General features: G+C 32.3%; 4 protein-coding genes across 8 annotated transcripts; 2 read left to right on the forward strand and 2 right to left on the reverse strand.

Annotated features, from left to right (window-relative positions):
- The first annotated feature begins 5,741 nt into the window (after positions 1 to 5,741).
- On the forward strand, positions 5,742 to 8,063 carry LOC113863420 (probable glycerol-3-phosphate acyltransferase 2). The gene is made up of 2 exons (XM_027496991.1): positions 5,742 to 6,498; positions 7,123 to 8,063. The coding sequence occupies exons 1-2, from the start codon at positions 5,788 to 5,790 to the stop codon at positions 8,002 to 8,004; spliced, it is 1,593 nt and encodes a 530-aa protein (XP_027352792.1). The 5' UTR covers positions 5,742 to 5,787; the 3' UTR covers positions 8,005 to 8,063.
- A 4,048-nt stretch (positions 8,064 to 12,111) lies between these two features.
- LOC113863401 (probable pre-mRNA-splicing factor ATP-dependent RNA helicase DEAH2) lies at positions 12,112 to 16,225 on the forward strand. Of its 5 annotated transcripts, none has more exons than XR_003504533.1 (7): positions 12,112 to 12,562; positions 12,915 to 13,117; positions 13,245 to 14,329; positions 14,631 to 14,857; positions 14,955 to 15,193; positions 15,325 to 15,443; positions 15,684 to 16,096. XR_003504533.1 is itself a non-coding variant. In XM_027496969.1 (7 exons), exons 1-7 carry the CDS (start codon positions 12,287 to 12,289, stop codon positions 15,808 to 15,810), a joined length of 2,175 nt encoding a protein of 724 aa, XP_027352770.1. In that variant the 5' UTR covers positions 12,115 to 12,286; the 3' UTR covers positions 15,811 to 16,225. The 5 variants fall into 5 exon arrangements, 1 of the variants encoding a protein (XP_027352770.1); XM_027496969.1 differs by having other exon boundaries at positions 12,115 to 12,562; positions 14,732 to 14,857; positions 15,684 to 16,225; XR_003504534.1 differs by lacking the exon at positions 15,325 to 15,443 and having other exon boundaries at positions 12,168 to 12,562; positions 15,684 to 16,089.
- Positions 16,226 to 16,646: 421 nt separating this feature from the next.
- LOC113863403 (pentatricopeptide repeat-containing protein At4g02750-like) lies at positions 16,647 to 18,715 on the reverse strand. Its single transcript, XM_027496971.1, has one exon. It carries the CDS (start codon positions 18,524 to 18,526, stop codon positions 16,937 to 16,939), a length of 1,590 nt encoding a protein of 529 aa, XP_027352772.1. The 5' UTR covers positions 18,527 to 18,715; the 3' UTR covers positions 16,647 to 16,936.
- A 293-nt stretch (positions 18,716 to 19,008) lies between these two features.
- LOC113863402 (long chain acyl-CoA synthetase 1-like) lies at positions 19,009 to 24,084 on the reverse strand. The gene is made up of 19 exons (XM_027496970.1): positions 23,939 to 24,084; positions 23,702 to 23,765; positions 23,538 to 23,627; positions 23,383 to 23,439; positions 23,254 to 23,302; positions 22,895 to 22,971; positions 22,737 to 22,776; positions 22,567 to 22,661; positions 22,248 to 22,415; positions 21,730 to 21,840; positions 21,184 to 21,271; positions 21,040 to 21,106; positions 20,840 to 20,915; positions 20,536 to 20,653; positions 20,017 to 20,262; positions 19,786 to 19,925; positions 19,509 to 19,691; positions 19,255 to 19,374; positions 19,009 to 19,146 (listed from the first exon to the last, which is right to left on the reverse strand). Exons 1-19 carry the CDS (start codon positions 24,082 to 24,084, stop codon positions 19,093 to 19,095), a joined length of 1,989 nt encoding a protein of 662 aa, XP_027352771.1. The 3' UTR covers positions 19,009 to 19,092.
- Positions 24,085 to 24,635: the final 551 nt, after the last annotated feature.

The following is a 24,635-nucleotide window of genomic DNA, read 5'->3' on the forward strand; positions in this document are numbered from 1 at the left end:
CCTACTTATCCTTAATTTTTTTAAAATGTTGGTATTAATCTTAGAATTAATTTTAAGTAACTACAGATAATAAAGTTTCATTAAAAATAATTTTTTAATAAAAAATTATTAATTTAACTTGTTTAAAATTGAACATTACGATTCACATCGTTAACAAATTTTTTTTTTATTGCTTTTTGGACATTGTCCAGTTGTTTTGCCTTTCCCCTGCTTGTGAATACTACTCCTTGGCCATGCTTACGTCTTTTCCACCTTGTCTGTTCTTTATGTGTTAGTTCGCAATTGATCTACACGACTTACCGTTTATGCGAGTTTAGACTAAAGAAATTTTGATCTATTTAGTTGCATGTTTAAGTAAGTTCATTTGTGAAATTTTCGAATTAAATGAGATTGATTTGTAAGTCTGTGAATTAATCTGTAATTATTGTCAAAAATATAATTTTTTTTATGTTTTTATCTTAAATTTAAGGGTACAACGTAGTTCAAAGAGGATATAAGACATAAAAATGTTTTATATATACACATTTAGTTAATCTTACAAGCCATGTTAACCCAATTAAAAAGCAGGTTTAGTATAGTAAGAGTGCTGTTGAGGCGGCTATTCTAGAAATGTTACTAGGAGGAAGGTTCTCAACTTTCTTTGCTCTTTTTTCTCAGAAACGGAATCCATTCAGGAATTGATTAGCAATCTAAATTTTTATAAATTTACCTTACCTATTGATCAAGTTACCAGTAATATATCCTTGGTATTGATTTCTTTTTTTTTTCTCTACACAATCGACAATCATAATTAGCTGAAGTATCCATCAGTTTAGTTCTTCAGCAATAAAGATGTACAATATTTTACTGCAAATCCGATTTTCTTTTTTAAATTACTTTACTATATAAAAAACAACACAATTCTCAGATTTAGTGTTGTGTAGAGTGTACGATTAAATACTACACGTTTCATTATAGAGCAACCGAACTCAGCATCCATATTTTATTCATACGGAGCATTTCAAACGTTTTCCACCCGATTTTCCTTAGACTCCATTCAGTTGCCAGCGTCCTCGGCAAGTAGCTTAGTTCACTCGCACACTTATTTTGTTAACATTCTCACCCATCTTTTTTAAATGTGATGATCGCAAATGCACTTTGTTTTTATTATCACTCGTGAACCACGGTAGATGCTGTACTATATTCAATTCATTATAATAGTGAAGCCAAAACATGCTGTGAAAGATGGGAGGAAAAGAAAAGAAGAATTTAATTTTGTTGTAACTGTTGCCAAACTCAAACTATAGTTGCTTTTAATCAAAATAATTAATATCTTTAGTACTTATAATGATGTAATGTTTATGGGCTTAATTATAGCATAGATAATGATAGTATTTGTGTGGGACATTATCTGCACACAAATGATTTGCATGTCGATTTTGTATTTCTGATCGATGGTTGGCCTCTATGGTTGTGAGGAGTTTTCGATAAGATGAGTGCAAGGAAGTGAACTTCTCATTGTACTAGAATCACGTATTTACTACCTCCATTAATCTAATTTATTATTTGATTTCGATAAAGGAGAGGCACAAGTAGCAATCCTTGATTCAAGGGCCGAGTATAGTTGCATTCAGTGGGTGCATGTCAGCCATGAAAGGCCCGTGTCATACTGATGTGTGAGTCGCCAAAAAACTAGTTGGATTAAATTAAGTATATTCTCAATTTTAATTTTTTTGTTATGAATAAGAAATGATTTAATTATATTTTTAGTCTCAATGATAAAATCAATAATTTGGTTATCTGTTTTTTTTCAGTTGTTTTCTTTTTTTTTTTAATTTTATTTTAGTTCTTTAATTAAATAAGTCATTCTCTATATTAATTATATCAACTTTTTGTTGTTGTTATTATTTATGTGCCTTCATGCCATTGTTCCTCTGCATCATATATTCCTCCTCTTTTTTCTCTTTCACTTGCAGCTAAGATGTGGCAACCTAGAGTCTTCCAGGAAGGTCGATCTAGTGTTGGGTCTAATATCTGTAAATTGAAGTGATCGATGGAGAGGATGATTGTAAAACAATAAGTAAGGCAATGGAGCTTAGCATGGTGGCCGCCGGTGGTGGTGATAATATAACATAGCACGAGACAATGAGTACTGTTTGACGAAAAAGGATGAATATAGCTTAATGACGGTGGTGCCTAAAATGATATAACTTGCATATACATACATACATATATATATATATATATATATATATATGTGTGTGTGTGTGTGTAAAGTTAATATGATTTAAAGAAAATAATTTATTTAAAATGCGTTTAAAAATTAAAAGATCGAATGAAATAAAAAAGAAAAGTTAAAATATTTTAGTGCCAATTCTGTTTATTTTAATTGTGTGATTATAATAATTTTAATTTTAATTATTTATATTTAGCCTTCATAACTTTCAATTATTAAAATTTAGTCACTTGTCCCATATTTTATTTTATAATTAATGAAAATTATAAGAAAACATGACATTAATTTGTATAGAGTAGAAAAAATTGTAATATATTTAAATAAAAATAAAAAAACTGTAAAATGTAACAAAAGTCTTTTTTATTTAAATATTTAAATTTTTTGTTAATAATAATAAATTTTTTTAATGTACATATATTAATAGCATGTATATTTTTATTAATTATTGAATGAAATATGAGATAACAAACTTAATTTTATTAATTGAAAAATTAGAAGGACTAGCCCTTTGTTTATTTAAGTAAAGAGAAAACAACTTAACATTTCATTTGAAGAGAAGAACAATATTCTTTTTTTGAAAATTCATTTCTTGTAGTCAACTTTTCATTCTTATTATTCATTTTTTTAAAACAAATCGCAACTAAGTAACTAAAATAGAAAGAATAAAATTTCACATAAATTAAAATATAAATGATAAAAATATAATTAATCTACATGTTTTCTCCTCGTTCCTTTTACATGCATGTGTATTAAAAAAAATCTGTCTCTGATTTTAAAGCATATATTTTTTTTTATAATGCATGTGTATTAAAAAAAATAAAAAACAACAAATAACTATAATTGTATAATAGTAATAGTTTTATTTTTAAATAATAAAAATAATTAAAAGCTAAAACAAAGCATGAATTTGAAAGGAATATTCTGTGATAGGACGAGTATTTTTTTTTTCTATGAAATTTGTTTCTTTATCGCATAATAATTGATAACGAAAGATAGCCATGCATTAATTTTTTCCCTTTTTTTTTTCTTTAGCTATACATTAATTCTCTTTCATGGCTAAAGGCGTTTGATTATGTTTGTTGGTGGAATTCAAAAACGAGAATGAGAATATACGCACGTTAATTTACTTGGCATAAAAAAATGAACTTAATAATAATAATTTAGATAGTATTTTAATCTTTTAATATTTTATTTTTAAAATTATTTTATATTTTTATTTAGTTTTAATTTAATCAAATTTGTCAACAGTTGCCACTTTTATTCATAAATTGTGATTTTTTTTGGTTAAATATGACAGATTTCACTGCCGTGTATAATTAATAAATAAGAAAAAATTAAAATTAAACAAAAAAATAAAGGACAAAACATAATTTAAAATTATAAATCTAACCACAATAAAAAAAATAAGATTAAAGTATCAAAAAGTTAATTTTTTTTAAAAGAAATGTTCGAGACATATGATTTCATAAGAAAATGAAGACGAAGTAGATTCTTTTTATTGCAAATGAATACTGTCAATAAAAAAAAATCATTATGAAATGTGCTAATTTATTTATGTATTTTTATAAATATTATACATGTAGTTTAATTTTAAAATTAAGTAATTTTGGTTTTAATTTTGTATTCGCGTTATCAATGATATTTTTTATAATTAAAAAATAAAAAAGTATTTTTATGTTATTTCTTATTTTGAAGATGTTTTAAAAATAAATATAAACACATAAGGTTTAATTATTCTCAACATTTCCTTTGAAAATTTTAATGCTTTAAAATAAAAAATAATGTCATTCTTGTATAACTTTTAGAAACAAATATATTATTTAAAAAAAATAAAAAATCACAAAAGGCTTATAGAGGAGTGTTAAAGATGCATGAATGTAGTTGATGACACGGTTCTGCTGTTGAAGAAATAATTTGATTTGGTCTTGCTAGCAAGCCTCCACATTACTCGTAGGAACATCATTTTGTGCGCCAACGATATTTATATTTGACATGTTCTTCACTTTATCGGTGCATAAAGGTCTCAACAAAAAGCAAAAAAGAAAAGTAATGAAATCCATAATAATAATTATCCAGTTACTTTTAAATGAAAAGTAAAATGAGACAAAATAATAATAATTTTGAAACAGAAAAAAGTATTATATATTTCTATATCTAAATAAGCTGAGAACAATTATCGGTTGGCACCTTTCATCTTCCACATGGTTAGAGTTAATGTGTGAGAAAAGATTATCGCCAAAAGTGGAACACTGGAAGTTAATTCCCTTTGTACAACCTCTTAAATGCCTTGTCTGTGTTTATCTATTCTTTTTTAAAAACATTATAATCGTAAAACCAATAATTTAAAAAAAATTATTTCAAGGATTACCATTCAAAATGTATAATTCAATATATTTTATTAAATATTTTCAATTGTTTTAAAACATAAATATCAATCATATTCCAAATTAAATACTTTTATTTTTACTAATTAAGTACATGTCATTATTGGTGAAGTTGAGTTTAATTTAAATATACACTAAATATCTTCTCATAATGTATCCTGACTCGTAAAATGTATGTTGGTAACGTGTGCCTTAACATGTAGGCTAATGAATTAACGTAACATTTACTTTTGTAATCTATCTTAATTAATAAAATACTGATTAAAGAAATAAAATTCTATTAATGCATTACCTCTCATAAATTTCAAATATATTTTGATTTAATTTTTAGTAAAAATATTTCACTTTAAATTATATGGTCAGTGTTCTTAAAGCATTAGATATCAAGAGCTTTGATTTGTCTAACAGATTTGTTAACTTTATTTAAAAAAATTGTTACATTTTTGTATTTTTATAAAATCGTACTATCATTATTTATTAAACTCAATCTTAAACATAAAAGTTAGTGTTCTTGATTTATTAACTTATGTCGTAAGAAACCCATGAAAAAATAGAATAATTCTAAATTGCCTTATCTTTTATTCTAAAAATTATCTTAATTATTAAATGAAAAAGATTAAATATTTTTATATTTTGAAATAATGAATGCATGCAATTTTTTTTATTCAATACATACTTTATGAGGTAGTAAGAGAATTATTAAAAAAAGCTTGTAAGAAGATATAACCAAAAATATATATAAGCTAGTCGATCGTTTACTTGTGTTAAGACAGCAGTTATTATACAACTTGACAGTTGTATTAATCCCATGCTATACATAATGCATGATTAATGTTTCATAAGTCAATTCCATCAGCTGATGAATAATACAACTATTCAGTAAACTCGGCCCCGTGAAACCGTAATTTAATGATTCTCCATTCAAGTCAATGAGAGCGGCCATAACTATCTCTTCTCCAAAAAGGAAGAAAAAATTGAATCCGTTCATAATCACCAAACAATTGATTAGTCAACGCGAGGTGGGCATGCAATCCAGGTCAAGATGGTGCTTCGTAATAATAGCAAAAATTAAGGGTATTGATGTATTTGTACGAGTATAAATACCCTAGGTTCCATTGACACAGTACGAAGGTATTGAAAATTTGCAACCAACAATTGTACGTACGTATCAAAATCATACGTTGAGTGATGGCTAGAATGGTGAAGAGTGCGTTTTTCTTCAAATCTCTTTTCACGTTTTGGTACCGTTTTTTCTTCAGGCCAATCAAGGGTCTCCGCAAAAGTACTAGCAATATCACATTAGCAACCCAATTTAAATACCAGAGATACCCCTCTTTGCTTCATCGTTCAGACCTCAATGAACACACTATCATCTTTGATGTAGAAGGCTCGTTGTTGAAATCATCTTCAGTGTTCCCATACTTCATGCTCGTTGCCTTTGAAGCAGGAGGGATCTTAAGAGCCATTGTTTTGCTTTTGCTATACCCTTTTGTTTGTTTAGTTGGGGATGAAATGGGGTTGAAGATTATGGTTATGATATGCTTCTTTGGGATCAAAGCAGAGAGCTTCAGGGTTGGAAGTGCTGTTTTGCCCAAGTTGTTGTTGGAGGATGTTGGAGCAGAAATGTTTGAGGTGGTGAATAGAGGTGGCAAGAAAGTGGGGTTAAGCAAGTTGCCTCTAGTGATGGTGGAAAGCTTCTTGAAAGATTATTTGGAGATAGATGATGTTGTGGGAAGAAAGTTGAAAGTGTTCAAGGGTTTCTTTGTAGGGTTCATGGAGGAGCGAAAAACCATGCATGAGTTGGAGCTAGTTCTTGAAGGGAAAGGATACTGTTCCGATATCATTGGAATTTCAAGATTTCATAAGGATCTTGACCATTCCTTCTTTTCTCCATGCAAGGTTTGTCTTTTAAATTATTCGCTGCATTTTAAAATAATTTCGTTGAGTTATATTATTTTATTTTTATCATTTTTTTGACAACTTATTTTTCTATCTTTTCATTATGTTATTATTTGTGTTATTTCTTACTTCTCTCTTGCATATTGATAATTTTCAATTGCATTTTGATTGATGAAATCTTTCATTTCCCAATTAAATTATTTTCGGCGACTTACTTTTAGGACAGGATTCTTAGGAAATTTAATAAAATATATCTGCTTATTTTTAAAATATTTTAGGAATAATATGTTTATTTTCAATAATTTTATTCTTAATTTTGAAAGTAAGAAAAAATTATTATCATTTAATTGTTTATTATAAATTTTATTTATTATATTAATTATCTTATTTATTTATTATTGTCTATCAAATGAATTTTAATTATAAAAATATTAATTATTCATTAAATTTTATAAAATAAAAATAAGAAGTGAATGAAACAAAATTATTAAAGTGCAAAGAAAAAAAGTAATAGTATTTTACTTCATTTACTCTGCATTTTCACTTCAGCATATGCTCGAGTTTGGAATCTTGAAACTCATTTGTTGACTGTGGTTTGAATTTTCTTTTTTGAACAATAATTAGGAAGTCTTCATGGTGACAGAAGCTGATAAGAAAAGCTGGCAAAAGCTAGCAAAGGACAAATACCCCAAAGCACTAATCTTCCATGATGGAAGATTAGCACTAAGACCCACACCACTCAATGCTCTATCCGTCTTAATGTGGGTTCCTTTTGCTTCCATCCTCTCCTTGATTAGGATCATAGCAGGAGTCTCACTTCCCTATAACATTGCAACACCCTTCCTAACCTTATCTGGGCTTCGTCTCACAACTTCAAGGCCCAAAACCCACAACACCCACAAACAAAAAGAAGAAAATCCCAATGGCAATCTTTATGTATGCAACCATAGAACATTACTAGACCCTCTATACATCTCGTTCATGTTGAAAAGAGACTTAGTGGCCGTGACATATAGCTTAAGTAGAATATCAGAGATACTAGCACCAATTAAGACCGTTCGTTTAACGAGGAACCGCAACGAGGATGCAAAAACGATGAAGCAAATGCTGAAAAAAGGAGACCTAGTTGTGTGTCCTGAAGGGACCACATGCAGAGAGCCATATTTATTAAGGTTCAGCCCTTTGTTTTCGGAACTGTGCGATGAAATTGAACCTGTTGCTATTGATAGCCACGTGAATATGTTCCACGGCACAACCGCAGGGGGTCTTAAGTGCTTGGACCCAATTTTCTTTATGATGAATCCATTCCCAGATTACTTTGTTCAATTGCTGGAGCACGTGTCACCTTCAGTTGCCACGTGTGATAATGAGGACTCCAAATTTGTAGTGGCGAATCATGTACAAACGCAGATTGCGAATGCCCTCGGATTTCAATGCACTAAACTTAGTAGAAAAGACAAGTACTTGACTTTGGCCGGTAATGAAGGTATAGTCACTGGTAAATAATAAATACTATATAGTTTTGATGTTAATGTTAATGGTCAGTTTAAATCACCTATAGTTAAACAACGACCTTGTTGTGATGGAAAAGATAGACAAGAAAACTACGGGGAAAATGTATTTCTATATCTTCCCCTTTGAATGTTATCTTTTTGCCATTTGTCTTCATTTCTACCTTGTAATATAAAACAATATTGTTTCATATCTTCATATTAATTTCATCTATAGTAATTATATTACAATAATTAATGAAGTTTATCCACTTTCCAAACGCTTATGTTATTTCGTCGTGGGTGATATGCCATGTAAACTAACTAAGTCTGCATGCCAGCTAATCTATCGAATTCGTCATTGTTTTTCCAGCACTTTTGATTTGATTGCAAAGTTTAAACTTAAACTACATGTAAGGGGATATGATCGAATTTTTAGAACAGAGACTTTTGGCAATTGTTTGTGTACTCGTATTAGTTGTCGCGGGGTAATACAAATTAAAAATGTGATTTTAGTTGCGGGCCATTTAAAATTAAAAATGTGTTTTTTGTTTTTTTTTTCCATTCTATCAACCATCGCTCAGAATTTTAATCCAAATAATCATGCCTCTGTACATATATGGAGGGCCATTTTAATCGCATTTTGTGAAAACGGAGAAGAAGTACTTCCATTTCAACAAAATCGCGATTGTGCTTATCAATTTATAAAACAAGCAACTCTACTTTAATGAAACCGTGAGTTTGCCACAAAAAATATACTACTTTCGACTATGCAGGATTTCATCCTTAAAAATACTTCAAAAAGGAAAAGATATAATCTTTGTTTTAAAGATTTTTATATTAACCTTTATGATAGACTCATTGATACAAATATTTGAAGAAGAAAAAAAAAACTCCACTCTGATAAATTCAAATATAACTAAAATTAATCTTATAAAATTTTAAAATTTAAGAATCAATTTTCACAACATTCACTTAAACACACTCTAAGTAAACAAACCGCTGGTAGTAGCCTATAGAATATCACATTGATATTGTTGAATACAATGTTTAGATGAGTATTTATAACTTATAAATTTTTAAGAAGTTACATAAAAATATTTTAAAACAATACAGAAGATAAATTAATTTTAATTCATAAGAAGAATTTACTTTATTTTACATTGAATTTTTTTTACTTTTATAAATATATGTTCAAAAATTTATCTAAACTGTACCCTAAACCAAATTTCATACTTTTTTTAGGAATTAAAAATACTCTCCGAAGATAACATGGTAGAAGCTATTAGCTAAACATTGACATATTTTTTAACTAATAACTAAGTGTAAACAAAGCAGTTGACTAGTTTATATACGCTGACAGCCTAATAATAACAATTTAAATATATGTGGGCTCTACGCGTATTTCTTTTGCAGGGTAACATAGAAGGAAGAAGACCACGTAGTAAAGAGTGTTGAAAAGTTGCACTACACCATTGTCATACTCCATTAAAGAGATTCCAGTACATCCTGAAGGAAATGGGAAAGTGCAGGTTATCAGCTTATAATGCAGTCTTAAATATCAACAATATTTATATGTCTTAATTAAATTTAATTTTTAAAAATAAAATTAGCATTTAATAAAATGAACCAAAGGATGATTCATCATCGATATTGATGCAGTACAGAACCTGAAAGATGGTCATAAATCAGACTCAAGTGGAGCCATGAACTTTTGTAATCTCACAGGTAGGGAACATGTCTAGTTTTGCCAGCCCACGACTCTCTTCAACATTCTGCTACTACAATTAAATAGCCACATTTCTAGCTTTTCTTTTTAGATAAAACTTACATAGTGCAATTTTTTAAAAATATTTTTGGAATATTTTTATTTAAAATTAAAGTTTTATTTTAATAATTTGTGTTTATATAGATAGACATTAAAAATTGAAGTTAATTATCAAGGTATAAAACTTAATTTTAATTAAAAATAACGCTAAAATTATTTATAAAACTCTATTTAGATTTTGTCTTTTCGTTTTTCTGGTATAACCTTTTTTTAGGGAGAGTACGACTTTTGGTATTTAATGCATCATAGTGCATCTATAAGAGAAAATATAATTATACAACACTTTTGTATAGTTGTATTTGTAATTAAAAGGCAAAATCAAAAGAGAAAAACAAAAGTGTTATTTTTATTATTATTATTATTAAGTAAGAAATGAAACATAAGATGAATAATATAGTAAAAAATTTAAAAGTGTTGTATGACAAATTACATTTTTTCTGTGAACGATGCACCCTTGATATGTGCCCAAAATTTTTTAAACGTGTTGGTTATATATGATGTATTCATTGATACGCAAGAAAAAAATATAAAAAAAGTCATTTAGTAGGTTAAAAACACAGTTATTTAAATTATTATTTTTATGTCATTAAAATTACTTTTAAAAAAACCATGTTTAATGTTTTTAAATCGCATGCCCATTAACAAATGATAGAAAATGTTCATTATCAAGTGATCATACTTCTTTCATTTGTTTATCTACTTTGAAAGATAATGCTCAAATTAAGAAATGTGATTAATCTTCTTAATTATATTAAAAACACTAACTTTTTAACATGATCTCTATTGTTATTTTTCTCTTATTTATAACAGGTATATAAAATATTTGAGAATTAGATAAAAATAAAAACAGAACTAAAAATTAACATTATTTTAGACTTGTAAATATATAAAAATAATAATTTTCTAAAAATTACTATTTTATTAATTAATGTCATCTTCGTACAAAGTATATTGTTATTTTTATATGATAAATTGGTCCATTTGCTTTCATATATATTACAGTGAAAATCTGGCAGAGCACAAGATATTCCTTAGTGTATGTGGTCTTTTCATTCCTCACAAAAAAAAAAAATCCATTATGTGTAATGCTCTTACAGATTATAATGATATATCATTATAAATGTGATGTGGTCTCGTCCCTCACGAAAAAAGAATAATCTCTTATTTCAAATTATTTGCATTTTTTTATCCTTCGTTTATTATTCTTTAGAGTCATATTCCCCGTAATGGACCTGGTTTTGGATGAAAGGAAACACAATGTACGGATTTATCAAATGAATATTATTATATTAATTTTTAAGTTTTATTTTAATAAATAACATAATATAAATAATTTATTTTTCTGAAAATATAAATAATTATTAGAAAATTGCAAAAAAAAGGATAAACATATAAAGTGTCATATAAATTAATTTTGTAAAAAATAATAAAATGCAAATAAAGTAAGTATATAACATTACAACAGAAGGACTTCAATTGAAATATAATTTGTTACTTAATCTTCTAATGGAAGATCTTTGATTTAATTTTTATATGCGCTATACTTTCCTTAACACAATTTTTAACATTATTTTTGTTATTAAGTAAAAATTATATAATATATAACAATCGTTGCCTATTAGGGGTAGTAATTTTAAAAATTAAAAGTGTGACTGTAGTGACTATAAAGCAGTGATCATGTACTTTGATTTTGGAGACCCATTAAGTAACTATCACATTATTTTTTGTTCACACACAATATTTAAATTTAAAAATATTACTTAAATCAACTAATCATGTGCCACTTAAACTAATACTATCGATCAATTAAGCAGTTATATACTATTCCACTCATACATCGAGAGAACTTAAAATTTAAAGTTAAAACACAGTCAAAATATCAAGTGCTTAGAGCATGAGTTTTGCAATAGGGTAAAATGTTATCATATATTGTGTTTTTAGACACAAAATTCGCATTTGACAAAAAAAAAGGAAAAAGAAGACCAAATTCCATCCTGGACATAATATAATTTGTTCTATTAGTTCTTTCCATTGACATATCACAGGAAAGGATTCATATTTTTTGGTCATGAGTCATTCTTCTGGATTAGGCCACTGTTTTTGGGTATCTTTGTGTTTTTTTTTTCTGTCAACTACTTTTGGGTCTGCTTGTGGTTTTATAGAGGATGTCGAAAGGAACAAGATACGTGACCCAGAAAAGATGGTCCAAATAATAAGATTTAATAAGGGGTAGGTTTGGGCCTTGTGTAGCTGCTGGATTTTAATATATGAACCAAAAAGAAAAAAAGAAATCTGAGAAAAAAGAAAAAGAGAAACAGTGAAAAATAGTGGGCGCAATCGTAATTATGGAGACTTCATCTTCTCATCCTTGAGTCTGGTCGTTTTATAATTGCACCAAAACCTAACCCTAGTCACTCCGAGAACCATTTTTTTGGATTAGAATTAGGGGGGAATTAGGGTTTCGGAATTGATGGGTACGGAACGAAAGAGGAAGGTGAGCTTGTTCGATGTGGTAGACGATTCTGTGGCTAAGATGACGAAATCCAACGGTGGCGTCAATAACAGCGTCGCTAACAGTCTCATCAATCGCTGGACAGCGAAGCCTTACTCCCAAAGGTACTTTGAGATTTTGGAGAAGAGAAAGACGCTCCCTGTTTGGCACCAGAAAGACGAGTTTTTCCAGACTTTGAAGGATAACCAGACTTTGATTCTCGTCGGCGAGACTGGTAGTGGCAAAACCACCCAGGTTTGTTTTCTTCGTTTCAGCTTCTGGGATGTTAAGATTGGTCATGGGTTTTCGGTTTTTAACTTCATTATCCCTGTTTTTTTAGTTCAAGTTATGTACTTCGTGTTTTTTACGTTTGTATTTAGAAGTTATGAATTATAATTGTGGAGAATGTTATTTAACGAAGTGTTTGGCTTTATGCTGTGTCGTGTTGTTTTGTAGTGTGTTTTAGTGTTATTGTTATTATATCTATTTATTTATTTTTGTTTTCATTTGTATACACTAATGTTGCGGTGGTAGATGCATTAGGTTTTCTGTGTGTGAGTGGGTGTCTCTAATTTAACATTTTTAAAATTATTTTTTGGGGTGACAGATCCCTCAGTTTGTGTTGGATGCTGTCGATTTAGAAACCCCGGATAAACGTAGGAAGATGATGATTGCATGTACTCAGCCGCGGAGAGTGGCTGCAATGTCTGTTTCTCGTCGTGTGGCTGAAGAGATGGATGTAACTATTGGGGAAGAGGTTGGTTACAGTATCAGATTTGAAGACTGCAGTAGTGCAAGGACAGTTTTGAAGTATGTTTAATTGCTTTAAATTGCTTCTGATATTAATTATGAGCTTGTTATGCGTTATCTATGTTGTTTTCATTCTGTTCTTTTTTCGTTTTTTCATCTAGTCTCAAGTGGAATGCTTTGTTTGCAGGTATCTTACAGATGGTATGCTCTTAAGAGAAGCAATGGCAGATCCACTTTTGGAACGATATAAAGTTATTATTCTTGATGAGGCACATGAGAGGACTTTAGCTACAGATGTGCTATTTGGCCTTCTGAAGGAGGTCCTTAAAAATAGATCTGACTTAAAGTTGGTTGTTATGAGTGCAACTCTTGAAGCTGAAAAGTTCCAGGGCTATTTTTTTGGTGCCCCTCTTATGAAAGTTCCAGGAAGGCTACATCCTGTGGAAATTTTCTATACACAGGAACCTGAAAGGGATTACTTGGAGGCTGCCATTAGGACAGTGGTACAGATACACATGTGTGAACCTCCGGGAGATATACTTGTATTTCTGACTGGAGAGGAAGAGATAGAAGATGCATGTCGCAAAATATCAAAAGAAGTTTCTAATATGGGAGACCAGGTGGGGCCTGTCAAAGCGGTACCCCTATATTCTACTCTTCCTCCAGCCATGCAGCAGAAGATTTTTGAGCCACCTCCACCTCCACTGAAGGAGGATGGGCCTCCTGGAAGGAAGATTGTGGTATCAACTAACATAGCAGAAACTTCCTTGACAATTGATGGTATTGTCTATGTCATTGACCCAGGGTTTGCCAAGCAGACAGTTTATAATCCCCGCGTTCGTGTGGAATCTCTGTTAGTGTCACCAATATCTAAAGCCAGTGCACATCAGAGATCAGGGCGTGCTGGAAGAACTCAACCAGGGAAATGTTTTAGACTTTACACTGAGAAAAGTTTCAATAATGATCTTCAGCCACAGACCTATCCTGAAATTTTGAGATCAAATCTTGCCAACACAGTTCTTACTTTGAAGAAACTGGGTATAGATGATTTAGTGCATTTTGATTTCATGGACCCTCCTGCCCCTGAGACCTTAATGCGTGCATTGGAAGTGTTGAATTACTTGGGAGCACTGGATGATGATGGTAACTTAACCAAACTGGGTGAAATTATGAGTGAGTTACCCTTGGACCCACAGATGTCAAAGATGCTTGTTGTCAGTCCTGAATTCAACTGTTCAAATGAGATTCTGTCAATTTCTGCCATGCTTTCAGGTATTATTCTTTTATTTTGTTGCTTGTGTCAGTCCCGTATCCCACCACAATGTTAAGGCAATATAGTTCTGTTGGGCTCCATTTTGAAATGGATTCCCTGCCATTGTGCATGTGCACAGTGATAATCTTGTGAATATATTGGAGTATGTTTGACTGCTTACATGTGTGCTTAGTTGCACATGAATGTGGTCAGTAGTGTGTCCTGTTAGGTTGTCATCAGCAACTGTCTTCTCTGGGTTCCATGCCCCCGGTTGGCAGGCACCATAGGATTCTAAGTAAGTGCTGATGTAGTTAGTTGCAGTTTCTCAGTATTCTCTCATGAAGCAAATGGTGTGGTCTCGCCTCTATGCATCTGCTGACCTACCGTGGACCTCCTCTGTGATAATCAATTTCTTTCTTTAGTACCCAATTGCTTTATACGGCCTAGGGAGGCACAAAAAGCTGCGGATGAGGCAAAAGCTAGGTTCGGGCACATTGATGGAGATCATCTCACGCTCTTGAATGTTTACCATGCATACAAGCAAAATAGTAAGTGGTTATCTCTGCTAGCTTTTGTTTCAAAGGTTTACAACTTATTGATTTTTTTTTTATGCTATAAGTTTGTTATTTGTAAATGTTTTTTCAGATGAGGATCCATCTTGGTGTTATGATAACTTCATTAATCATAGGGCTTTGAAAGCAGCTGATAATGTTAGACAACAATTAGTGCGTATCATGGCCCGGTTTAATCTGAAGTTGTGCAGCACTGACTTCAACAGCCGTGACTATTATGTCAACATTAGAAAAGCTATGCTAGCTGGGTATTTCATGCAGGTTGCTCATCTGGAACGTACAGGACACTACTTGACAGTGAAGGATAACCAGGTTTGTTTAGATGAGCTCCTTTTGTGTGTCTCTTCTCTCTTTCATTTGTGCTACTAGAAGAGCTAGATTGTCAGCTGTAGTGTTCTATATTGTATTTTTTAAGTTTATAATGAATTATGTCCTCTTTGTAGGTGGTGCATTTGCATCCATCAAATTGTCTAGACCACAAGCCTGAATGGGTCATTTATAATGAATATGTTCTTACCAGTCGGAATTTTATTCGTACTGTTACAGACATACGCGGGGAATGGTGAGATTTTTTCTTTATGGATTATTGATATTAAGTGAAAACCTGATGATAAAGTTTTGAATACGATTAAGCGCTCAGACAGATGCAATCACAACATTGAACTATGGTGTTAGATTATGGTGGGGAGAAGTGTTGGAACATAGTTAGATTTTCAAGCACAGTGTTATCAAATTTCTTTGATTTTGGGTTATCTAGTTTTCATAGTTCTGATTGTTTGGTTATGAAATTTACTCTAACCAGGTTGGTTGATATAGCACCGCATTACTATGATTTGTCTAATTTTCCACAATGTGAGGCAAAGCATGTTATTGAGAGACTTTACAAGAAGCGAGAGAAGGAAAAGGTGGAAGCGAGGAGCCGCAAATGAAGTCGTCGCCATCCACACTACTTTTTTTCCTTTGGATTTGGATTGATGTTTCATCTCTTGGAGCTGAGACATTAAATGTAATACTGATTATCGGTAGTTTAGTTAAAAATGAAGGAAGATCTTGTACCATTGCCCTCCATGTTCTCTAGTACCTTGTAGTCCAAATTTGGTTCTGGATGTTAGTGTCGGCCAAGGATAGATTCCCATCTTGAATGTGGGGATGCTGGATTTCATTATTTGACTGATAGTATGATATATACTAAGCCGACAGTGTTGTCATTCGCAGTTATCTATTGCCACTAATTGACAATTCTAACAGTACAATATTTAGGGATGTAAAAAGTTCAGAAGGAATATTTGTAAATAACTTGGTACTTGCATGGTTATAATGAAATGTAGGATATCAATAGTTAAGCGCAACTCATGCATTTGGTAATTCGTGTAAGAAAACAACTATTTGCTGCGTAACAGTGAACGAAAATCATCATAAGCTAACCATTACACTTGTCATTCTCCAAATTTCGTTTTTCCATTTTCTACCTACCCAAATATAACTGATGCTCATACCTGTAAAATATAAGAAATTATGATTAGATTAAAAGAATGTAGATATACAACTTCCACTTCATATCTGGTATCCACTAGTCCACGCCCCCAATAACCCGTCCTCACATATCTCCAAAGAATTTCAATATTTTTGAGTGAACATGATATACAATTTCAATATTGGCAATGTTTTTATTGGCCTCCTGTTGTAATTATGTGAGTATTTGGGAAACCTGTTTTTAGAAAAATTCGTTCAGACATTTTAATCATTATCAATTTGTTTCAACAGCTAAGAGCAATTCAGACTTCAGAAATCCTCAAGAAATAGGCGTTTGATTTACATATGAGAAGCCAGGCAGGGAAAACGTATTTAGTAGTGCACCTGTCATATTACCTTGCCGATGGCTTGAGGATCTTCATAACAAAGATTCCCACATTAATTGGGCTGTATTATATATACCTCAGGAATTCATTGCAGTAGAAAGAGCCAAAAAAGAAAGACTTTGACAAAAAATAGAAAGAGCCAGAAAAGAATGAGACTTTGGCAACATATTTTCTCATAAATTGCACATTATCTTTATCACTCAACCCAGCTAACTGCCTTCTGCTTTTTGATTTGTCTCTCTTCCATCATGTCCCTCAACTCATTTACACTGCTCCATATTCCTTTCTCACCTTGGATCTTTGAAAGCATCCAATAAGATACGGGATGATCGCTTTGCAGTTTGCGGATCCTCTCTGCCGCATACTCTCCAAGTTCTAAATTTGAATGCAGGCCACAAGCTGCAAGTAATGCACCCCATAACACCACGTCAGGCTCAAATGGCATATTCTTGATCAACTTTTCTGCCTGATCAAATTTCCCTGCTCTTCCATAGAGGTCCACCATGCAAGTATAGTGCTCCATCTCTGCTTGAATTCCATACTTGGTTAGCATAGCTGCGAAGTGCTTTTCACCTTGTTCAACAAGACCAGCATGCACACATGCTGACAACACATTCACAAATGTAACTTCATCAGGTGTAATGCCAGCTTTTTTCATCCTATCAAACTCCTCCAGCGCCCGAGTAGCTAGCCCGTGCCTAGCATAACCGCCAATTATCGAATTCCATGACACCAAATTCTTATTCAAAATGGACTCAAAAACACAAAATGCTGCATGCATATCCCCACATTTTGCATACATATCCACAAGCGAGGTCAATGAGATAACATCATCTGGTATGCCAGACTTGATAACACACATATGAACCTGCATTCCCATCAGAAGAGAGGAACATCCAGCACATGCGTCCAACACACTTGAAAACGTGAAATGATTGGGACGAGTTCCTGACTTAAACATCAGAAGAAAAAGCTTCAATGCATCCATGAATCTCCTATTTTGCACATACCCACTAATCATTACAGTCCAAGACACCACATTCTTCTCACTCATTTTGTTAAAAACAGACCTTGATTTGTTTATTCTCTTGTTCCTGATATAACCATTCACCAAACTAGTCCAGGAAATTATGTTTCTCTGGGGCATCACATCAAATGTTGTTTGAGCATCAACCATATTTCCCACTTCCATATACCCCGAAACCAAAGCATTCCAAGATGTAACATCTTTCGCCAATATATCATCAAACACTCGCTTTAAAGCATCCTCCTCTCTTAAACTTGCATAAGCTCTAATCAACGAAGACCCAACAAACACATTCAAGTTAAGTCCCAAGTGCAGTGCTTGAGCATGAACCTGGTGGACCAGAAAATCCAACACAGTACCTATAACTGCTCTGAGCAATGTGGATATGGTATAGTCATTGGGGGCTACACCAGCTCTACCCATTTGCAAGAAACAGTGGTACAACCCATCAGAATTTCTGGTTCTGTGAAAACCAGAAAGCATGATGTTCCAGGAAACGGCGTCTTTAAGGAGCATTTGATCGAACAGGTCGTGGGCATGTTCGATTTGATGGCGTTGAACGTATGCTGTCATCATCATGTTCCAGGAAACAAGGTTGCGGGACGAGGGGTTTTCATCGAACAGTTTACGAGCTTGGTTTATGTTGTTGTCGTGTATGTAAGTGTCGATCATGTAGTTCAGCTTTGTCGATGTGAACGTACACATGTTGCGAGAGTGGGAACACGGTGTCCGCAACACCAATCTATTCACGCCACGCATTTCTTTTTTCGCTTTTCTTTCTCAACATGATTGAATCAAGTTATTATCCACAAATGCGTTTGTATTCATGTCTGACTGGCTACAGATTTACACTTGCTCCAACTTTACATATAAGAAAATGTTGTTTTTATGTTTATAATGTTTTTTAATTAATTTATTTTTGTTAATATTATAAAATTAATTGTTGAACTGCATGTTTTTGGTCTGGTAGTCAGGCTTTATGAACTCAATTTTAGAAGATAGGCCTAAGGTTAAGGTCTAATGATTTTTTTTATTTAAATAAAACATGAAACCGAAACTTTAGCTAAATATAACTAAATTTTCTTAAAACTGAGATGCATTACTTAACAATTAGGTCCTGGACAGTTGAATTCGCGTTGTATTTATAATGGTGTATTGCCAAATGAATACGCGTTGCTTGTTCCAAAATTACACTTGACAATTAGGACATGATTTGAGCTGAATAGAACGAACCATAGCAATGGCCACAAGGTTGAACATTGGTGGGACTTGAAAAAGAAGAAATGGTATTGTTATCATGAACAGCTTCATCTGGCAATGGAACCTCAAATTTTATGCTTATCTGTGGTCAAACTTCGGTATACTTCATCTATTTCAACCTGTTATAATGTCACCAATTCGTGGAGTGAGGACTAATAATATATAAGAAAATGTTCTTTTACATCTAAATTGAGAGATCTTTTTATTGTTCTTTTATTTTGAATTACCTGATAATACTTGAGCATATTATTTCTTTTCTTCTTAATTGTTGCAGTCACCAAATCTCTTTCCATGTCGAATCGTTGCGGGTCTAATATGACCCCTTTGATATATTCAAAACCCTTCAGCTAGTACATTGAAAGAGAAAAAATAAAAAGGAGAAAAAAAGTCTCCAAGCACCAAAAGCTTAACATAGAACATAGTCGTGAAGAATAGTCACATGGTCCGTTTATAATATTATTTCACTAAACATAGATGTTACCTTGTTTCTCTCAGCAGTCATCTTGAGTTCAGAGAGCACATATTTCTTCAATTGGTCAAGAGAACATAGTTCTGAGAAAGGAGCCATGAAACCATTTGAATAAGCCCACTTCTTGGTATTTTCTTGGTTGGGAACTACTACTGCTACTAGCACTGACTTGAAACTATTCCCATAAACCCAGACCTTATAGAAAAACAAAAAAATGTTTACATACCCATCAAGAGTTAGCATTGAAAATTGTACACATTAACAGTACTGAATTAATGAAGATGCTTACATCTTCTGCTATTGCAGTGATTCCATAAATATTTTCCAAATGCTCTAGTGCAACATATTCTCCTTGAGAAAGTTTAATAAGATTCTTCTTCCTGTCAATGATCTTTACAGAACCATTAGGTTGCAGTTCTCCTATGTCACCTGAGGATACCAGCAATGGCACAGTCAGATCAAATCATGTAAACATTCAAAACAAAAAGTTTCAGTTTGAGACTGAAAATGACATTTGAACCTGTGTGAAACCATCCATCTCTTATGGCTTCCCTTGTTAACTCAGGGTCTTTGTAGTAACCAGTAAAAACAGTTTTCCCTCTCAGACATATCTCACCACATGGAGGACTTCCAAGAGGGTTGTAGCCCATCTCTGGAACCTCCTCCAACCGCAGTTCATTATATACAGATACAGGACCAACGGTACCAAGCATGCACATTTCATCAGGATAGGCAAGAGTAGCAGACCCACAAGTTTCGGTCAAACCTGGATTAACCATCATAGATTCATAATGTCAGTGTTTCAATGTATTGTATATATTTTTAGTTCTAACAGTATTGTGTTATCTTATTTATATTATGAAGTCCTTAAGGCTGAATTCAAACAATTAATAGTACTTTTTTTCTAAAGTATATATTATATTTTTATAATTTTAATATAAAAATATGTTTTTTTTTTCTATTTTTAAATGTTTAAACTTAGCTCTAATAGCTGAAATTAACAAAATTCTTATAAACATAAAACAAGAGAGTTCCTTACCATAGCCCTGGCATAGAAAGGCACAAGAAGTAACACGCAAGAATTCTTCTACCCCTGAGCTCAAGGGTGCACCTCCAGATATTATCAGTCTAACACGCCCACCTAGCCGAGCTTTGACCTGACTCACCCGTGTGAGGGAGAGGAGAAGGGTGAAAATTTGAAGTTTACCATAAGTAAAAGAAGTCAATTTTTCACAAATATGAAAGGCATGAATTAGCATTAGCCTTTTTTTGTAGAAGCAGCTTGGGTTACAATATGGAAAATAGTTTTAAAATGCAGTTAAGTAGCAAATATTAGATACAACCTTTCTGAAGGCTAGCAGATCTGCAAAAGGTGATGCTTTACAGTGTTTATATCCTTTGTTCATCCAAGCAAGTTTGCTGTACCAATATAGGCATGAAAAGCAAAAACCATGTCATTTCAAAATGCATATCATCATCCAATAAACAAAGTCCACCTTTAACAAAATATTCAAAATTATATATTTATAGAATACCAACTTACTATTTGTAGAGCATGCCAAAAACTCTTCTCCTCACTGGATTGAGTTCTTCCACTGCCTTTTTTATTCCTGAAACAGATAATCTTTGGTAATTTTTATACTGAATTCAAATAAAGTATAAATTTTCTGCTGATGCTTGAACATGCCTTCATGGACTTTTTCAAATACTCGGGGGACCCCAGCAAACAACGTTGGCTTCAATTCCATTAAGTCATCCCTCAACGCATTTAGATCCTTTACGAAAAGGAAATTGAATTCAATATTGGTTTTTGAAACAAATGGAAAAACATATGGGGAAATATATTGCTGGAAGATTATGTACTTATCTAGACAGATGAAACTGAGCAGAGAAAAATGTCAGCAATTTTTTTATGTTTAAGCTAGGTAATCATCTCTCATTGGAACAATTCCTTTTCTATAAATACCATTGTCACTTAACAACAACAATTCTATTACTGTTATTCATGGTATGTATAATGTATAATCCTCATAGCATTACTCTATTTATTATTTAGATCTCCTACATCTTCTGTTAGTCCAAATATGAAGAAAAGTAAAAAAGTCTCTCGGAAAACGGAACTTCTATGACCATTTTATTAGCATACATATTCCTAGTGTCTTTTCTACTCATATTCATATCAAAAATTATCGAATGAATTCAAATCAACAAAAGTATTCCTGCAAGAACGTACCCCGTGGTAGTAGCCAACAGATGCTCCCTTATGGAAAAAATACTCCTCAATTGTGCGATCAAGAATATGAGCCAAAGGGAGGAAGGATAAATACACATCTTCTGTTGTCATCTATGCAAAATATTATACTCATGTCAAAAAAGCTAGAAAGGAGGAATGTGTTAGAATCTGAAGTCAAAGTATTATTGAAATATATATTCGTATATCGTAAATGGAAAAAATTCATTCCTAAATACTATACGTGTATTCCCCATACAAATAAAGTACTGTAAACTTTGATACATTAATATTATACTGTTGAACGCAACAAATTACATAGTTGTGGTTGGTAAGAAAAAAAAAAACTATCGCACAACATAATTTTATTGTTGATTCAACATACTCGAGACAGAAAACTTCATATGCACAGAACGTATTCTGTACATCCCATTAAATTTACAAGAGTTGAGAAATTATTGTTGTAATTGTCATTCTATGCAGTTGAAAGTCACGGAAGAATGGTAACATAAAAGATTTACCTTATCTTCAAATTGTTCCATGAAAAGATCCATTCCTCTAACGAAAGCCGTTATGTTTTCATGTGTCAAAACAACACCCTTAGGGTCTCCACTGGTTCCACTCGTATACATTATTGTGCAGATATTATAAGGCTGAGGTGGTAAAATGTTTGAGGGGTTTTCTTTTCCCTGTAAGACAGTAAGCTGTTCAGATTGACCCGCCTAGAGCTAAGCATGTGTAATCACATTAGTTGGCCTATAGAGAACACCATTTTGCATAAGATTACCAAACCTCACATCCCAAAAATTGTGATAAAATTTTACATTCTTACAAACCAACCATGTGCAAGAACTCTTCCCATGAATATGGCTTGATCCCAATGCTTATGGCCTTATCTTTCTCTTCCTTTGTTAATGAAGTGAAGCAAACCATAGCTGTATCCACAACCAAACTAGGTCAAATGCCTTCTGTTAAATGCAGCACCACAACATTAAACTAGTCACATTTACCTTTCAGTCGTCGGGCAGATTTACAATCAGGATTCAAAAGCTGAAAATAGCATAACGTACCCAATCAGAATTCGGAACCTCTATTTGCCTCTGAAATGTCTGATATCTAAATCCAAACTGGAAAGGAAAATGATATGTCTCAAGAAAGTGATTCTTACTTGTATAACCTTCTTATCTTGAACAAATACAAAGTCTAATTCTCCATGATCTATGATAAAATTTACAGCATCTGGCCCTGCATTTGGTGTTTTAATTTCTTTAAGTTAATAAATATATGAAGAATGACAAAGCAGATAAACAAGTTAGTGAAAAATGAAGCTTAGAATGTAAATTTTACTTTTATTATCACTACTGAAATAAATTAACACTAATTTAGAACTACTAGTGTACTGTGAGATGTAAAGAAGAAGAAAATCCAAAGCATAGCTCTGACTTAGATCAGTTTTAGTCAAAGCTCATAATTGTACACAAAAAAGAGAAAACATAGAGGATAAATAAAATTGAGAATAAAAATTACCAAGAGTGTCATAGAGAGGCACACAAATCAAGCTGTGCGCGCAACAAGCCTGCATCAATACAAACACGTTCATGAATTATTATAGGATTCTAGAAGGAACAATAGTGAAAACTTCGGGAACAGCTAAACCTCCATTGCCACGATCCATTGAGGGCAGTTAGACCCATAAACTCCAATACGAGAGCCCTGTGACACAGTGTTATCACAATAGACATTAAGAAAAACCCTTCAAAGACTTCATTATTACAATAGACATTAAGACGAGTCCTTTTGCAAGCACTTACAGGTTCAGCACCAGATGCTCGTAAAGCAGAACCAATATGCAGAACTTCATCATAAACTTCTTTATATGTCTTCCAAACATAAGGTCCTATCTATAGACAAACAACAACAAACTCCCTTATCTTATGAATATGTACACATAATAAAATGAATTGAAATATAATACCTTTCCATCAACAAATTCACGCCATCCCAACATGCGGTTTTGAAGATACTTTTTGACAGCCACGCTGCAATTAATCATCAAAGAAAGGGTCAATTTAAGTCTCCTAATAACTCATTGAGAAAATTATCATTCAGTAACCAACCACTAAGTTTCCAATTATCTTCATATTTTATTTGATAAAATAGAATTTATTAGCTTTCAGTTTCACTCTCAAACTACACATGATTATGAAAATACCTGAAGATATCCCAAGCGGTACTCAAATCAGGATCCGGAGGAGGAAATTCATTTTTGGAGAGAAGGTTGCGATATATAGGACCAACAGATAGTTCGCCATTTGTACCTTCTCTTCCTTCCTTAACCTTAGAAGCAAAACTCTTCATTCGTGTTGATTATTACTGTATGAAACCTGAACGAAACGCATAAGCCAGCAAGCACTAGTGCAAAACAAAAGAACACTAACTCGCTTCAATATATATTCATCAACCCAGTCCATATTTAATTAAATCAACGAGTGGTGATTCTAGAAAAAGGTAACCTTTTGTTTCTATTTAAATTTTCAGAAAATGAAAGTGACAGAGAGAAAGCATGATGTGGTATTACCCAGGAACATGTTATATTAAAAACAAGTAGTGGAATGTGGAAACCGGGTTCCTAGCACCCAGGAAAGCAAAGGATAATGCTGGAGGTTTTTTAGTATTACCCAAAACCGAGTCAAGTTGGAATCGACGACCTTAATTATTATAAAGCTTAAAAATTTAACCAGAGGATGCATTAAAAGTAAAGCCCACTGAAAATCCAAAAGGGGTGAGTGTGGAAGTTTTAAAAGAGAAAGAAGATATTTTCTTTGATCATTTATAGGACATACAATATGATGGCATAAAAAACATCGTATCATATGCGCACTAACAGACACAAAAAGGATTGTGAAAGT

Source organism: Abrus precatorius, unplaced genomic scaffold (assembly GCF_003935025.1).
Source record: "Abrus precatorius isolate BTA unplaced genomic scaffold, Abrus_2018 Scaffold3, whole genome shotgun sequence".
Lineage (NCBI taxonomy): Eukaryota > Viridiplantae > Streptophyta > Magnoliopsida > Fabales > Fabaceae > Abrus > Abrus precatorius.